General features: G+C 38.5%; 1 protein-coding gene across 1 annotated transcript in view; it reads left to right on the forward strand.

Annotated features, from left to right (window-relative positions):
- The window catches only part of MNS1 (meiosis specific nuclear structural 1), a 62,796-nt gene that overhangs the window by 6,177 nt on the left and 38,315 nt on the right, over nt 1–18,304 (forward strand). Inside the window, exon 3 of the mRNA XM_022579567.3 lies at nt 7,399–7,526. Coding sequence (XP_022435275.1) covers nt 7,399–7,526 — 128 coding nt within the window. The remainder of the gene's footprint in view (nt 1–7,398; nt 7,527–18,304) is intronic.

Genomic DNA, 18,304 nt, shown 5'->3' on the forward strand with positions numbered 1-18,304 from the left:
TTTGGCTAATGGATGCCCTTTTATTGCTTCTGTGTCCTTTTGACAAGACTCCCTTTATTTGTGGTAGCTTCCTTGTTGTTTGTCAGAATACAGTGTTACAGGCTAGGGATGGTTAATTTTACGTGCCAGCTTGACTGGGCCGTGGGGTGCCCAGATATTTGGTCAGCCATTATTTTGGGTGTTTTTGGATGAGATTAGCATTTAAATTAATAGACTGAGTAAAGCAGATTTTTTTTTTTTTTTTTTGCTGTACGCGGGCCTCGCACTGTTGTGGCCTCTTCCGTTGCGGAGCACAGGCTCCGGACGCGCAGGCTCAGCGGCCATGGCTCACGGGCCCAGCCACTCCACAGCATGCGGGACCCTCCCGGACTGGGGCACGAACCCGTGTCCCCTGCATCGGCAGGCGGACTCTCAACCACTGCGCCACCAGGGAAGCCCGAGTAAAGCAGATTTTGAGCTGAAATGGTTCTTACTGAGTCTCAAGCCTGCCAGCCTTCAGACAGGAACTACTCCAGTGGCTCTCAGGCCTTTGACCTTAGACTGGAACTAAACTATTGGCTGGCTTCTGTCTCCAGCTTTCCAACTCACCCTGCAGATCTTGGGACGTGCCTGCTTCCATAATTGTTAAGCTGATTCCTTATTATATTGTTTCTGTTTCTCTCGAAAACCCTAATACAAGGTTCATCTTGTAAATTTCTTGCTTCATACCTGGAATTGGCCATTGTACCAAGGAGTTCTATTATCATTTAGTGGAGACAGTTTTGGGTTTAGATATGCTTATTACTCTTGGGTGTTAGATATGCTTATTATATTGGTTCCAGGTCTTTTCAGCAGATAGAACTTGGACATATCCATATTTTTAACTTTTTGAGATAAGTTTAGTTTTACAGAATAGTTGCAAAAATAATACCCTTGACCTGATTTCCCTTTATGTTACCGCTAACATAATCATAGAATAATTATCAAAATGAAGAAATTAGCCTTGCCACAATACTATTAACTAAACTGTGAGATTTATTCAGATTTCATCAGTTTTTCCACTAACACCTTTTTGTTGTTGTTGTTCCAGTATCACAAATTGCATTTAGTTGTCACGTGTCCTTAGTCTCCTCTAAGTCTCCTCCATTCTGTGAGTTCCTCCCTTTTTTTCTCTTTCATGACCTTGACAATTTTGAAGACTATAGTTCATTTGTTATATTAGTTTTCTGTTGCTATGTAACAAACTTCCGCAAACTTAGTGGCTTAAAACAATATCCATTTATTACCTCACAATTTCTGTAGGTCAGAAGTCCAGGCATGGTGTAGCTGGATTGTCTGCTTGGTCTCACAAGGCTGAAATCAAGGTGTTGCCTGGGATGCATTCTCATCTGGATCTTGGGGCCTCTTCTCGGCCTGTTTAAGTTGTCAGCAGAGTTCATGTTCTTGTAGTTGTAAGCCTGAAGTTTTCATCTCCCAGAGGTTGCTGACATTCCCTGCCACGTGACCCTCTCTACACATGCAGTTTACTTGCTTTCTGGCACCACAAGATGTTCCAGGCTCAGCTTATTCTTCCCTTGCCTTGGAATCAACCAGTTCTCTAAGAAGACTTGGTTCCTTTTATTGGAAAATGGTATTTAGAAACCAATGTCTGAATGATGGACGTGTTCATTATTACTGGGGTTTTACTGCTCTACTCCCTCTAGGTGGAAAGAAGTAGAAAACAAACTAGAAAATAACCATACACACACATCTGTGTTTACATTTGTGTGTCTGTCTATCTGCATGTATTTATTAATAAAAAAAAAACCCATGAGCCTGAGTTGGTACTGCTGACTCCAGTCTGCCACCACAGGGCTCATTTTAGTCTTTCTCCTTTCCTTATTTGTAATTGCATTCTCCCAACAAAAGGAAAGCTGGCTCTCATTATCTACAGTATATTTATTTATTCTTTCAACCCTAGAATACAAATAGTTTCAGAATTGCTAACCTGCACCCTTGTGAACAACAAATTTACTTACTACAATACAGACTTAGGTACAGTTCTTTGTGTCTTTAGCCTTGCAATATCTAGTCAAACTTTTTTCCAAAGTTACTTATGTCCACTCCTACCTATCTCCTCCATTGTGGTTATTTGATTGATTTTTGTTTGGTTGGTTTTTTTGATTGATTTTTAATACAGTTAATTTGTTATAGTCTGCATTCCATTGTCCTCCCCAGTCTGATTGATTGTCCTCAATCAATCTGATTGATTTCTTTTTTGTTTCTAATGTTGAAATAATTACATATCCTTGGGAAGGTGCAAAGATAGTGCAGAGAGGTCCACTGTGCCCTTGGGCAGTTTCCCCCAATGGTTACATCTTACACAACTGTAATATGATATCAACCCTGTAAAATGTCATTGCTATGTTATGCGTATATATTTCTATGTCATTTTATTACATGTGTAGATTTATGCAACCACCACCTCATTCAAGATACAGAACTAGGGCTTCCCTGGTGGCGCAGTGGTTGAGAGTCCGCCTGCCAATGCAGGGGACACGGGTTCGTGCCCCGGTCCAGGAAGATCCCACATGCCGCGGAGCGGCTGGGCCCGTGAGCCATGGCCGCTGAGCCTGCGCATCCGGAGCTTGTGCTCCGCAACGGGAGAGGCCACAACAGTGAGAGGCCTGCGTAACGCAAAAAAAAAAAAAAAAAAAAAAAGATACAGAACTATTCCATCACCACCAAGACCTCATTCATGCTACCTACCCCATTATTGTCACACACTTCCTTCAAACCCCACAATGACTGGCAATCACTAATTTATTCTCCATCTCTATAATTTTGTTATTTCAAGCATCTTATTTTTAAAAAAATATGTTATATAAACAGTCCTGCATGTGATTCCATACATATGTGGAATCATACGTCTATAACCTTTATTATTTTTTTAAACATCTTTATTGGAGTATAATTGCTTTACAATTGCTTTACAATGGTGTTAGTTTCCGCTTTATAACAAAGTGAATCAGCTATACATACACATATATCCTCATATCTCCTCCCTCTTGCGTCTCCCTCCCACCCTCCCTATCCCACCCTTCTAGGTGGTCACAAAGCACCGAGCTGATCTCCCTGTGCTATGTGGCTGCTTCCCACTAGCTATCTATTTTACATTTGGTAGTGTATATATGTCCATGCCACTCTCTCACTTCGTCCCAGCTTACCCTTCCCCCTCCCCATGTCCTCAAGCCCATTCTCTACGTCTGTGTCTTTATTCCTGTCCTGCCCCTAAGTTCTTCAGAACCATTTTTTTTTTTGTCTGTAACCTTTAGAATAGGCTTTTTTCACTCCACATAATGCTCTTGAGATTCATCCATGTTGTTGGATGTGTCAGCAGTTGATTCCTTTTTATTATTAAGTAGTAGTACACAGCATGGATGTACTAGTTGATTTCATTTTAAATTTGCATATTATAAAATTCATTCTTTGTTATGTACAGTTCTATGGATTTTAGCAAATGCAGATTACTGTTTCCACCATCACGATGTCATTCAAAGCAATCCATCACACCAAAAGTCCCCTCATGCTTCCCCTTTATAGTCAACCACTCACACCACCCCCCAATCCCTGGAAACAATTGATTTCTTTTTTGTCCAATAGGTTTATCTTTTCCATAGTATCATATAAATGGAATTATGTAATATGTCACCTTTTGGGTCTGACTTCTTTCACTTAGCAAAACAAATTTAAGATTTTGTGTTGTTGCATGAATCATTCATTTTAATTGCTGAATGGTATAGTAGTAGTCTATTATATGGAGGTACCACGGTTTGTTTATCCATTCACAGTATGAAGTAAATTTGAGTTGTTTACAGTTTTGGGCAAATGTGAATAAAACTGAATACAAACTTTTGTATGAACATAAATTTTCATTTCTCTTGGATAGATACCTGATAGTAGGATGGTTGGGTCATATGGTATGTGTGTAAGTTTCATTTTATAAGAAACTGCCAAATCATTTTCCAGAGCTACTGCACTACTTTGCATTTCCTCAAGTAATGTATAAGAATTCCAATGGCTTTGTGTCCACAGCAGTACTTGCTGTTGCTTTTTGTTCATTGAAGTTTTTATTGAGATAATTATAGATTCATATGAAGTTGTAAGAAAAATACATAAAGTTCCTATATATCCTGTACCCAATTTCTCCCAATGGTACATCTTGCAAAAGTATAGTACAATATCACAAACAAGATATCAACAGTGATGCAATCCGCCAGTCTTGTTCAGATTTCCCCAGTTTTACTTGTGTGTGTGTGTGTTTAGTTCTATACAGTTTATAACATGTGTAGCTTTGTATATATAATAACATATAGCCAAGATCCAGAGGAGTTCCATGATCACAAGGATCCCACGTTTTGTCCTTTTATAAGCATACCCTTCTCTTTCTTGTCCGTCCCTACCTCATCCCTAACTGTAGAAATCACTAACATGTTCTCCATTTCTATAATTTTGTCACTTAAAGAACATTACATGTACAACTCATCAGTAAAAAGAAAAAAAATTTTTTAATGAGCAAAGGATTTCAATAGCCATTTCTCCAAAGAAGATATACAAGTGAGCAATAAGCACAAAAAGCAATGCTCAACATCATTAGTCATTAGGGAGATGCAAATCAAAACCACAGTGAGATACCACTTCAGACCCACGAGGACTGCTGCAATTGGAGGAAAAAGAAAAGGAAAATAAGTGTTGGAACCCTTGTACATTGCTGCTGGAAATGTAAAATGGCGTAATGGCTGTACAGAACTGTTCGGTAGTTCCTCAAAAAGTTAAGCATAGTTACTATATTACATAGCAGTTACACTCCTAAGCATATGACCAAGATAATTGAAAATCTATGTCCACACAAAAACTTTTACACAGATGTTCATAGCAGCATTAATCATGATAGCCAGATAAGTGGAAACAACCCAAATGCCCATCAGCTTGTGAATGGATAAGCAAAATATGTTATATCTGTACAATTGTATATTATGCAGCCATAAAAAGGTATGCATTACTGATATGTACTGCGACATAGGTGAACGTTGAAAGCATTATGCTAAATGAAAGAAGCCAAACACAAAAAGGCCACATATTGTATGATTTCTTTTAAATGAAATATCTAGAATAGGCAAATTCACACAGATAGGAAGTAGATTAGTGGTTGAGGGGTAAGTGGAATGGTGAGTGACTGCTAACAGGTATGGGGTTTCTTTTTCGGGTGATAAAAATGTTCTGTAATGTTAAAAACTTACATCCACACACAAAACTGCACATGGATGTTTATGGCAGCTTTATTCATAATTGCCGAAACTTGTAAGCAGCTAAGATGTCCTTCAGTAGGTGAATGGATAAATAATCCAGAAAATAGAATATTATTCAGTGCTAAAATAAATGAGCTATCAAGCCATGAAAAGACATGAAAGTGAAAGAAGCCAATCTGAAAAGGCTACATAATGTATGATTTCAACTATATGGCATTCTGGAAAAGGCAAAACAATGGGGTTAGTGAAAAGATCAGGGGTTTCCAGGGGTTTTGGAGAGGGTGGGATGAATAAGCAGAACAAAGAGGATTTTTAGGGCAGTGAAACTACTCTGTATGATATTGTAATGGTAGGTGTATATGTCATCATACAGTTGTTTAAACCCATAGAATATATAACACCAAGAATGAACAGTAAGGTAAACTATGGACTTTGGGTGTTAATGATGTGTCAGTGTGGGTTTACTGATTGTAACAAATGTCCCCTCTGGTGTGGGATGTTGATAGGGGGCTGTGCATGTGTGTGGGCAGAGTGTTTATTGGGAACTCTGTTCTTGTCAGTTTTGCTGTGAACCCAATACTGCTCCAAATAGTAGTCTATTAAAAAAAAAAAGTTCTGGAACTAGGTAGTGGTGTTGGTTGCACAACATTGTGAATGTACTAAAAAACTGCTGAGTCGTGAATTGTGAAATGTGAATTTTATGCTGTGTGAATTATGTTTCAGCTTTAAAATAGAACATGTTCCAAGAACATTATATAAATAGGATCAAACAGTATGTAACCTTTTGGGATTGGATTTTTTCACTCAGCATAATTCCTGGAGATTCATCCAGATTGTAGTTTGTATGAATACTCATTCTTTTTTGTTGCTGAGTGGTGTTCTACAGTATGGATATACCACAGTTTATTTGACCATTCACCTGTTGAAGGATGTCTGGGTATTTTCAGTTGGGTATTTTGAATAAATCTGCTGTAAACATTTGGGTACAGGTTTTTTTAATAAACATAAATTTTCATTTCTCTGGGAGAAATGCTTAAGAGTACAACTGTTGAGTTGTACCGTAAAAACTATTTTGCAGAGTAGCTATACCATTTTACATTCCCACCCAGTGAATAATGCTGTTTCTCACCAGCATTTGTTTTTGCTGCTACTTTTTGTTTTAGCCATTCCAGTAGGTATGTAGTGATATATAATTGTAGTTTTAACTTGAATTTCCTGATGTCTAATGATATTGAACATCTTTTCATGTGCATATTCTTTCCTAAATACAGAATTTAATCAAGTCTCTAGATCTTTCTACCATTTTATAGGAAAGACAAAAGAGAAACAAGATATCCTGGTGAAGCAATCAGTCGAATTCAGAATGTGAGACATTCTGTGGGACATATGTCCTAATTTCCACAACAAATCAGTGTGCTGGCAGGGGGTAGTCTGTGAGGGGACTGTTAACAAAATAAAAGAGACTTAATAGAAATCATAACTAGATACAATATATGGACCTTGTTTGGATTTTGATTTGAACAAACCAAAAAAAAAAAGATCTTCGAGACAGCTGGGGAAATCTGAATATGGAAAAGTTATCAGACCTTACTAAAGAATTATTGTTAATTTATTTCAGTTTATTGTATGGTTATATAAGAAGAAATTCTTGTCAGGTAGAGATCAATATTGAATTATTTACATGGTAATGATATATCTAGGATTTGTTTTTAAATACTCTAGCAAAAAATATATATATATAGGAAAATGTGGGAGTGGAGTGGAAGAGTAGAGAAAAAAGATTGGCAAAATACTGATAATTTTTGAAGATGAATGATGGCTACCTGAGGGAGTGTTTCAATATTCTTCTTACTTTTGGTGATGTTTGAAATTTTCCATGAAAAAATGTTCAGAAAAAAAAAAATTCAGATAAAATGTTCAGAAGTTTTCCGTGATAAAATGTTCAGAACATTTTCCAGATAAAATGTTCAGAAAAATTATTTATTGAAATTATATTTTGTGTTTTAAAACATAAACAGTTGACTGCTCAGAAGGTACTTGTAGTTTTTTGCTATAAAACAAATTCAACCTTAATGAAAAAAAATCTGGTTCTGGGGGACAAATGACTAAAGTTATTTATTTTTTAATTTAGGCAGAAGAAAACAAAAGATTGAGGGAGCTCCAGCTTGAACAAGAAGAAAAATTGGCTATGGAATTGGCAAAACTTAAACATGAAAGTCTAAAGGATGAAAAGATGAGGCAACAAGTAAGAGAAAACAGGTATCTTGGCTTCCAAAAATTTCATTTATTTAATCTTTTTGGCCACTTAAAAAAATTTTTTTTTTTTGCATTAGGTCCTTGGTTATCTATTTTAAATATAGCAGTGTGTACATGTCAATTCCAAACTCCCAATCTACACCTCCCCTCTGCCATTCCCCCCTGGTAATCATAAGCTAATTCTCTGAGTCTCTGAGTCTGTTTCTGTTTTGTAAATAAGTTCATTTGTATCATTTTTTTTTTAGATTCTGCATATAAGTGATATATGATATCTGTCCTTCTCTGTCTGACTTACTTATCTTTAAACTTTTATGTAATGCTTAGCATCTGAGAGTGAGATTTCTTTCTCTATGTCATTGTACTTAGTTAATATTTTGACTAGAAATACTGCTTTAAATCCTATATATATGTTCATCTGAGAAAAGTAATATTCTTAGAAATACAGTGTTAATATTTAAGGTGAAAATCAGCATCAATTCCGTCTTCTCTAAAGATAATTTGTAAAATGACCTCTTGTAAAAAATAGACTCATGAATTCTACTTATAAGAAAAATCTTAGGTGATACCTAATTTAATTTTATGCCCCTACATAAATTTCCTACAGTATTTCTGGAAGGTGGCTGGTCAGCTGTGGTTTAGCATGTCTAGTGACTGCCATAGGAACTTTTTCATTCAGCCCTATCTTTGAATAATCCTTTTTTCCCTATTGTTTCAAAATTAATTTCCCTGTAATATCCAGGCATTTATCTTAGTTCTGCTATCTGATTGAAAAAGAAATAAATTGAGTTTTTCTTTAGGACATCTCTTCATATTTGTGAATACACTAAACATTTCCTTCTGTAAGTTAAATATCCCTTATTCCTTCATTTGTTCCTCAGATAACATGATTTCAAGCTTCTTTACCATCCTGGTTCTCTTCTGTAGATGTAATGTAGATTTTTAGTATTCCTTAACAAAATATTGCCCCCACAATTATGTGTAATACTCTAGGGTACTGTTTATTTTATTTAATTTTTTTAAGAATATTTATTTATTTATTTGGTTGCACCGGGTCTTAGTTGTGGCAGGCAGGCTCCTTAGTTGCAGAGCACCGGCTCCTTAGTTGCAGCATGTTGTCTTCTTAATTGTGGCCTGTGGGCTTCTTAGTTGTGGCAGGCAGGCTCCTTAGTTGCAGAGCACCGGCTCCTTAGTTGCAGCATGTTGTCTTCTTAATTGTGGCCTGTGGGCTTCTTAGTTGTGGCGTGTGAACTCTTAGTTGTGGCATGCATGTGGGATCTAGTTCCCTGACCAAGGACTGAACCCAGGCCCCCTGCATTGGGAGCACAGAGCCTTATCCACTGCACCACCAGGGAAGTCCCTAGGGTACTGTTTAGTACTCCTAATAGTGAGACTGTTAACCACATTGTTCTAGAATATGTTTCTTAATGTTGCCTAATATAGAATTAATTTTCAGTGGCAGCCTATCACACTATTGATTAAAACTCAGACTAACTAAATGCCCATTCTGTACTTATGTAGTTGAATATATTAGGAATTTACTTTGATAGTTGTTACATTTTATCTTTAACTGAGCAAGGCTTCTATAGAATATTATATAACCCATGGATGAGCTCCAGAGGTTTTGAGCCCATTAAATTATATATGTATGTTTGGCAAATGTACCCATGTGTATTTTTCTGTGTCCACAACTTTTATCACATTCTCTAAGGGATTACTAATTCTTAGAAGAAAAAAAGGATTTAAAATTGCTGCTAATGTCTTCGTATTGCTCTAGTCTCAAACTATCTTTTTTGATCTTAATTCTGCAATTATTGTTAGCTATCACTCACACTTTTATGTTTTCTGAAGATGAAATAAATGTTTCATATATCTTTGTCTGATTCACTGATAAAAGATTTAAATACAGGACCTTTCTAGCAGTTGAAGACTAGGTGATTCAGATAAAAGCTCCCTCTCAGAGCAGACTGTCTAGAGAAAGTAAAATAATAAGATATGGGAGAGGAAGGAAGCCAGAATGGTGAGCCTGGGATTTGTAGCTGCATTGCTCCTGGAAGTTTCTGCAGATGGCAAAAGTATGGCTGAGAGTTAATAAGTGAAGCAGAGCTTGGCCAGTAAGCATATAGTAAGGTGTTCAACATCATTCTACACGCTGTATGCTTAAGAGTTGTGTACTTTGGTGTATGTTTTACTTTAATAATCCAGAATTTAATTAGATTTTATTAGATAGAAACAGATGAAGAGATAATGTGCAGTTTAGTGGAAAATATCCACAATAAGCATAGAGAGACAAAAGGGTAGAAAAATACAAAAGAGAACTTAAAAGAGATAAGGGCTGTGCTGGAAAGTGCTACCACAGGGGTCCCCAACCTCCGGGCTGTGGACCAGTACCGGCCCACTCCCTTTTAGGAACCAGGCCACACAGCGGGAGGTGAGCGGCGGGCAAGTGAGTGAAGCTTCACCTGCCGCTCCCCATTGCTCGCATTACCGCCTCAACCATTCCCCCCACCCCTCACCCTCCGTGGAAAAATTGTCTTCCACAAGACCAACTGGTCCCTGGTGCCAAAAATTGGTTGGGGACCGCTGTTCTACCAGATGTATAATTTTAATTCTGGTAGTAGAAATGAAAGTGGATGATGCAGAAGCAGTATTCAAAGAGATACAGTCTGAGAATTTCAAAAATAATAAAAGGCATAAAGCCACAAAGACACAGTAAATAATTAAAAATACATCTATGCTCATCCTAGTCAAACTTTAGAAATCTAACAATAAAGAAAATCATAAAAATCACAAAAGTAGCCACACAAAAACGACTACTGCCTTCAAAGGAGCAACAGTGAGAAGTATGACTGAATTTTGAGCAGCAACATTAGAAACTAGAAGACTGGATTTAAAGGACTGAAAGAAAATTTAGTATTCTATATACATTGTGGAAAGTTTCTTCAAACATAAGGCAAAAGTCATTCTTGAGTATTCTTTCAAATAGAGTATGTTTCCTCTCAGCGGTGTCAAAACTGCTAAGAGTTTTAAATTTTGTGCATAAGCCGTGGTAAAATTTTGACTGACATGCAGAAATGGATCATTTTCTGATCAGTGTATTCATCTGGAAATTGGCAGGTCTAAATTGAAGGAAATGTTTGCTGTGGTGCTTGAAATGTATCCAAAGTAATTAAAAATCACCTATATCATGATTCGGCTCTTTAAACTTAAAAGAAATTAATTTTTAAAACCCAGGGTAGGGCTTCCCTGGTGGCACAGTGGTTGAGAGTCCGCCTGCCGATGCAGGGGACACGGGTTCGTGCCCCGGTCCGGGAGGATCCCACATGCCGCGGAGCGGCTGAGCCCGTGAGCCATGGCCGCTGAGCCTGCGCGTGCGGGGCCTGTGCTCCGCAATGGGAGAGGCCACAACAGTGAGAGGCCCGTGTACCGCAAAAAAAAAAGAAAAAGAAAAAACCCAGGGTAAATTTTTAAAAATCAGTGAAATTTATTTTGAAAATAATTGTTCAAGTTCAGAAGTCATGAGACTCTTTTGTATTATTTAGAACACATGATTTTTTTTAATCCAAGAAAATATTTAAAAGACAATCTAATTTTATTATAGCTTTTAACTGGAGTTGAGAAACTCACTGTCTAGTTTTATTTTATTTATTTTTTATTGGAGTAAAATTGCTTTACAGTGTTGTGTTAGTTTCTGCTGTACAATGAAGTGAATCAGCTATATGTATCCCTATATCCCCTCCCTCTTGGGAATCCCTCCCACACCCCACCACCACCCATCTAGATCGTCACAGAGCACCGAGCTGACCTCCCTGTGCTATACAGCAGCTTCCCACTAGCTCTCTATTTTACACCTGGTAGTGTATTTATGTCAAACCTAGTCTTCCAATTCGTCCCACCCTCCCCTTCCCCCCCATGTCCACATGTCCATTCTCTACGTCTGTGTCTCTATTCCTGCCCTACAAATAGGTTCATTTGTGCCGTTTTTCTAGATTCCACATATATGTGTTAATATACGATTTTTTTTTTCTCTTTCTGGCTTACTTCACTCTGTATGACAGATTCTAGGTCCGTCCACATCTTTACAAGTGACCTAATTTCGTTCATTTTCATAGCTGAGTAATATTCCATTGTATGTATGTACCACATCTTCTTTATCCATTCATCTATCGTTGGACATTTAGGTTGTTTCCATGTCCTGGCTATTGTAAATAGTGCTGCAGTGAACATTGGGGTACATGTGTCCTTTTGAATTATGGTTTTCTCAGGGTATAAGCCCAGTAGTGGGATTGCTGGGTCGTATGGTAGTTCTATTTTTAGATTTTTATGGAATCTCCATACTGTTCTCCGTAGTGGCTGTGTCAATTTACATTCCCACCAACAGTGCAAAAGGGTTCCTTTTTCTCCACACCCTCTCCAGCATTTATTGTTTGTAGATTTTTTGCTGATGGCCATTCTGACTGGCGTGAGGTGATGCCTCATTGTAGTTTTGATGTGTATTTCTCTAGTAATTAGTGATGTTGAGCAGCTTTTCATGTGCCTCTTGGCCATCTGTATGTCTTCTTTGGTGAAATGTCTGTTGAGGTCTTCTGCCCATTTTTTAATTGGGTTGTTTGTTTTTTTGATACTGAGCTCCATGAGCTGTTTATATATTTTGGAGATTAATCCTTTGTTAGTTGCTTCATTTGCAAATATCTTCTACCATTCTGAGGGTTGTCTTTTTGTCTTGCTTATGGTTTCCTTCGCTGTGCGAAAGCTTTTAAGTTTCATTAGGTCTCATTTGTTTATTTTTGTTTTTATTGCCATTTCTCTAGGAGGTGGATCAAAAAACATCTTGCAGTGGTTTATGTCAAAGAGTGTCTTCCCCTAAGAGTTTTATAGTGTCCGGTCTTACATTTAGGTCTTTAATCCATTTTGAGTTTGTTTTTGTCTATGGTGTTAGGAAGTGTTCTAATTTCATTCTTTTACATGTAGCTGTCCACTTTTCCCAGAACCACTTACTGAAGAGGCTGTCTTTTCTCCATTGTATGTTCTTGCCTTCTTTGTCATAAATTAGGTGACCATATGTGCATGGGTTTATCTCCAGGCTTTCTATCCTGTACGATTGATCTGTATTTCTGTTTTTGTGCCAATACCATACTGTCTTGATTACTGTAGCTTTGTAGTATAGTTTGAAGTCAGGGAGCCTGATTCCTCAGCTCCGTTTTTCTTTCGCAAGATTGCTTTGACTATTCGGGGTCTTTTGTGTTTCCATATGAATTGTAAAATGTTTTGTTCTAATTCTGTGAAGAATGCCATTGGTAGTTTGATAGGGATTGCATTGAATCTGTAGATTGTTTTGGGTAGTAGAGTCATTTTCACAATATTGATTCTTCCAATCCAAGAACATGGTATATCTCTCCATCTGTCTGTATCCTCTTTTTGCATCTGTGTTCTTCAGTGATATTGGTCTGTAATTTTCTTTTTTTGTAGTATCTTTGTCTGGTTTTAGTGTCAGGGTGATGGTGGCTTTGTAGAAAGAATTTAGGAATGATCCTCTTCCTGCAATGTTTTGGAAGAGTTTGAGAAGGATAGGTGTTAGCTCTTCTCTAAATGTTTGATAGAATTTGCCTGTGAAGCCATCTGGTCCTGGACTTTTGTTTGTTGGAAGATTTTAAATTACAGTTTCATTACTTGTGATAGGTCTGTTTATATTTTCTAATTCTTCCAGATTCAGTCTTGGAAAATTGTACCTTTCCAAGAATTTGTCCATTTCTTTGTGGTTGTCCATTTTATTGGCATATAGTTGTTTGTAGTAGTCTCTTAGAATCCTTTCTATTTCTGTGGTGTCAGTTGTGATTTCTCCTTTTTCATTTCTAATTTTATTGATTTGCATCCTCTCCCTTTTTTTCTTGATTAGTCTGGCTAACGGTTTATCAATTTTGTTTATCTTCTCAAAGAACCAATTTTTAGTTTTATTGATCTTTGCTATGTTTTCTTTATTTCTGTTTCATTTATTTCTGCTCTGGTCTTTATAATTTCTTTCCTTCTGCTGACTTTGGGTTTTCTTTGTTCTTCTTTCTCTAGTTTCTTTAGGTGTAAGTTAGATTGTTTATTTGAGATTTTTCTTGTTTCTTTAGGTGAAATTGAATTGCTATAAACTTCCCTCTTAGAACTGCTTTTGCTGTGTCCCATAGGTTTTGGGTTGTGTGTTTTCATTGTCATTTGTTTCTATGTATTTTTTTTATTTCTTCTTTGATTTCTTCAGTGATTTCTTGGTTGTTTAGCAGTATACTGTTTAGCCTCCATGTATTTGTGTTTTTTACAGTTTTTTTCCTGTAATTGATTTCCAGTCTCATAGCATTGTGGTCAGAAAAGATGCTTGATGTGATTTCAATTTTCTTACATTTTCCGAGGCTTGATTTGTGACCCAGGATGTGATGTATTCTGGAGAATGTTCCGTGTGCACTTGAGAAGAAAGTGTATTCTGACACTTTTGGGTGAAATGTCCTATAAATATCAATTAAATCTATCCAGTCTGTTGTGTCATGTAAAGCTTGTGTTTCCTTATTTTCCATTTGGATGATCTGTACGTTGGTTAAGTGGGGTGTAAAGTCCCCTACTATTATTGTGTTACTGTCGATTTCCCCTTTTATGGTTGTTAGCATTTACCTTATGTATTGAGGTGCTCCTATGTTGGGTGCATAAATATTTATAATTGTTATATCTTCTTCGTGGATTGATCCCTTGATCATTTTGTAGTGTCCTTCCTTGTCTCTTTTAACATTCTTTATTTTAAAGTCTATTTTATCTGATATGAGTATTGCTGCTCCAGCTTTCTTTTGATTTCCATTTGCATGGATTATCTTTTTCCATCCCTTCTCTTTCAGTCTGTATGTGTCCCTAGGTCTGAAGTGGGTCTGTTGCAGACAGCATATATGGGTCTTGTTCTTGTATCCATTCAGCCAGCCTGTGTCTTTTATTTGGAGCACTTAATCCATTTACTTTCAAGGTTATTACTGATATGTATGTTCCTATTACTATTTTCTTAATTGTTTTCATTTTGTTTTTGTGGGTCCTTTTCTTCTCTTGTGCTTCCCACCTAGAGAAGTTCCTTTAGCATTTGTTGTAAAGCTAGTGTGGTGGTGCTGAATTCTCTTAGCTTTTGCTTGTCTGAAAAGCTTTTGATTTCTCTGTCAAATCTGAATGAGATCCTTGCTGAGTAGAGTAATCTTGGTTGTAGGTTTTTCTCTTTCATCACTTTAGGTATATCCTGCCACTCCCTCTGGCCTGCAGAGTTTCTGCTGAAAAATCAGCTGATAACCTTATGGGGATTCCTTTGTATGTTATTTTTTGCTTTTCCCTTGCTGCTTTTAATATTTTTTCTTTGAACTTAATTTTTGTTAGTTTGATTAATATGTGTCTTGGTATGTTTCTCCTAGGGTTTATCCTGTATGGGACTCTGCACTTTCTGGATTTGGGTGACTATTTCCTTTCCCATGTTAGGGACGTTTTCCGCTATAATCTCTTCAGATATCTTCTCAGACCCTTCCTTTTTCTCTTCTTCTTCTGGTACCCTTATAATTTCGAATGTTGGTGCATTTAATGTTGTCCCAAAGGTCTCTGTGATTGTCTTCAGTTCTCTTCATTCTTTTTTCTTCTGTTCCTCGGCAGTTATTTCCACCATTCTGTCTTCCAGCTCACTTATTTGTTCTTCTGCCTCAGTTTTATGTTATTGATTCCTTCTAGTGTATTTTTCATTTCAGTCATTATGTTGTTCATCTATGTTTGTTTGTTCTTTAGTTCTTCTAGATCTTTTTTTTTTTTTTTTTTTTTGTGGTACGTGGGCCTCTCACTGTTGTGGCCTCTCCCGTTGCGGAGCACAGGCTCCGGACACACAGGCTCAGCAGCCATGGCTCATGGGCCCAGCCGCTCCGTGGCATGTGGGATCTTCCCGGACCGAGGCATGAACACATGTTCCCTGCATCAGCAGGCAGACTCTAAACCACTGCACCACCAGGGAAGCCCTCTTCTAGATCTTTGTTAAACATTTCTTGTATTTTCTCAATCTGTGCCTCCATTCTACTTCTGAGATTCTGGATCATCTTTACTGTCATTACTCTGAATTCTTTTTCAGGTAGCTTGCCTGTTTCCTCTTCACTTATTTGGTCTTATAGGTTTTTACCTTGCTCCCTCATCTGTGACATTTTTTCGTTGTCTTATTTTATTTTATTTTATTTTATTTTTTGATGGGTGGGATTGTGTTCCTGTTTTACTGATTTTTGGCCTGAGGCTTCCAGCATTGGAGTTTGTAGGCTGTTGGGTAGAGCTGAGTCTTGGTGCTGAGATGAGGACCTCGGGGTGACCTCACTCTGATGAATATTCCCTGGCGTCTGAGGTTTTCTGTTAGTCCAGTGGTTCAGACTCGGAGCTCCCACAACAGGAGCTCTGGCCTAACCCTCTGCTCATGAACCAAGATCCCACAACCCACGTGGGGCGGCAAAAGAAAAAAAAAAAGGAAGAAGAAGAATAAAAGGAGCAGAACAATAACAGAGTGAAAAATAAGATTAGAAAACTAACAGATATGTTAGAAAGAATAAAAAAATAAAAATATAGATGAAACAACAACCAGAAGCTAAAACAGAGCTACAATAGTAAAAAAGAGGAGAGGAAAGAAACAAAAAAAAGCCAGAAAAGGCCTTGGCTGTGTGGGGGGGTGGGGCTTAGGCAGGGGTGGGGTTTATGTGGTGGGCGGGGCCTATGCTTAGGACCCACAGGGCCGGAAAAGGCCCTGGGTGGCTTGTGGGGCTTAGGCTCAAGGCAGCAGGAGGGACCCAGGAGTGCCTCTGGCCTTGGAGGTCAGAGCACCAGGTCCAGGACCCCAGCAGGCTCACTGGGCTCTAGGTGGGGGGAATGCAGGGTGCTTTCCCCCCCATCCTCGGATCCTAGAGGTCCCCTCCCTGTTGGCCTCTCTTCTTCTTTCCCCCCACCTCCCTCCTGTGCCCCTAGGAGCCACGTGGCCAGAGGGAGCCCCAGAAGGCAGGGTACCAGACCTGGAAGCCCAACAGGCTTCCCGAGGCCTAGTGGGTGGGGGAAATGCCCTCCGCCCCTCCCCTATTCCTCCAATCCCAGAGGGCCCTCCCATCTGCCTCTCCTCCTCTTCCCCCCCTTCTCCCTCCATCCTATGCCCCTAAGACCCCCACAACCCAATAGGGCCCGGGAGAATGGAGGACCAGGCCCGGGAGCCCAGCAGGCTTCCTGGGCCATAGTGAGCAGGGGAAACGCCCTCCGTGCCTTCCCTGATCCTCTGATCTTGGAGGGCCCCTCCCTGTCCACCACTCCTCTTCTCTGCTCAGCCCCGCCCCCCATCTCCCTCCTATAACCCTAGGACCAACGTGGCCCGCAGCGGGCCTTGGAAGGCGGAGGACCCAGCTGGGGAGCCCGGCAGGCTTCCTGGGGCCCGATTAGGCAAGGGAAACTCTAGGCGTGCTCCCACTGATATCTGAGCCCCTGAGGGTCCCTCCAGGCATGGGAACCCCTCCCCGCTCCCAGCCACCACTTCTCCTCCCCCCTCACTCCCCCCACGTCCTACCCATCACTCAGGGGGTACCTCTCATCTCCTTGGGCGTCTAGGTCCCCCACCAGCGTGTGGCAGGCGCCCTAGTTGTGGGGAGACGTGAACTCCATGTCTTCCTACGCCGCCATCTTGACTCTGCCCCCACCACTGTCTAGTTTTAGAAATCCTATTTTAATTGTAGCATTAATCAATAATTATAATTAGTTGTACAATTAGTTATAATTATTTACAGTTATTACAACTAATTGTATAATTATGACCATACAATTTATAATTATTAAATAATAGCAATTGTATATTTATTATATAGCTAACACATAGCTTTATGAAAGAAAAAATAAGTACCTTGTTTATAACTTGTATTTAAGTTCAGCAAAAACTATCTCAAAGAAGAGACTGAGATAGTCTACCCTTATTAAATGTACAACTAGTTCCTTGCTGATGCCAGTACTATTACATTTCTGACTGATAATCAATATGTTAATTATTAAAATAAGATGGATTAAAAAAATAACATTTTCAGTCAAACAAAATAGAGAATTGATCACAATAACCCTGCATTAAAGGAAATACTAGCAGTTGTTCTTCAGGTAGAAGAATAAAAATGATCCCAACATTAATGTCAAAACTTCAGGGAGGAAAATGCGTAGTAAATCTAGGTGAAATATGAATCTGTAAATCACTTATTGTAATGTCTTTGGGATTTAAAATATATAAATAGTTAAAAATGTAACAAACCATAACAAAAGTGAGGTAGGAAGTACATACATGGAGTTAAAGTGGTCAAGAATCTTTCATTGTTTGGTAAAAAGTGGACAAATTTTATCAGACTTGAAACAAACATGTAATCTCTGTAATACAAATTTGGAAAAGAATATACAATTAAATTAATAGAGGGAAAAATGTGATAATAAAGAATGATGAGGCTGTGCAGAAAAGAGTTGACATAGCACACTTGAGGCTAATTTCCTCAGATAGCCCTGCTTTGCAAATTTGTTCCTTGGCTGGCATCTGGAAACTTGGATTTCAAGAAGGTTCCCACCACTCTATGATAAGAGTGCCTAATTGTTTGGAAAACAGTATGGTTCATTCTGAACTCTGTTCTTTCTGGTAGTCGTAATTTTGGTACTTGGTAGGCAGAGGGTACGTGCATGACTAGCCCCTAATGAAAGTCTTGGGCCCTAAGTCTCTAGCGAGCTTTCCTGGTAGACAATTCTCATATGTTGTCACA

Source organism: Delphinapterus leucas, chromosome 2 (genome assembly GCF_059928025.1).
Source record: "Delphinapterus leucas isolate spDelLeu-1000000601 "Yukka" chromosome 2, BTC_Dleu_Yukka2, whole genome shotgun sequence".
NCBI lineage: Eukaryota > Metazoa > Chordata > Mammalia > Artiodactyla > Monodontidae > Delphinapterus > Delphinapterus leucas.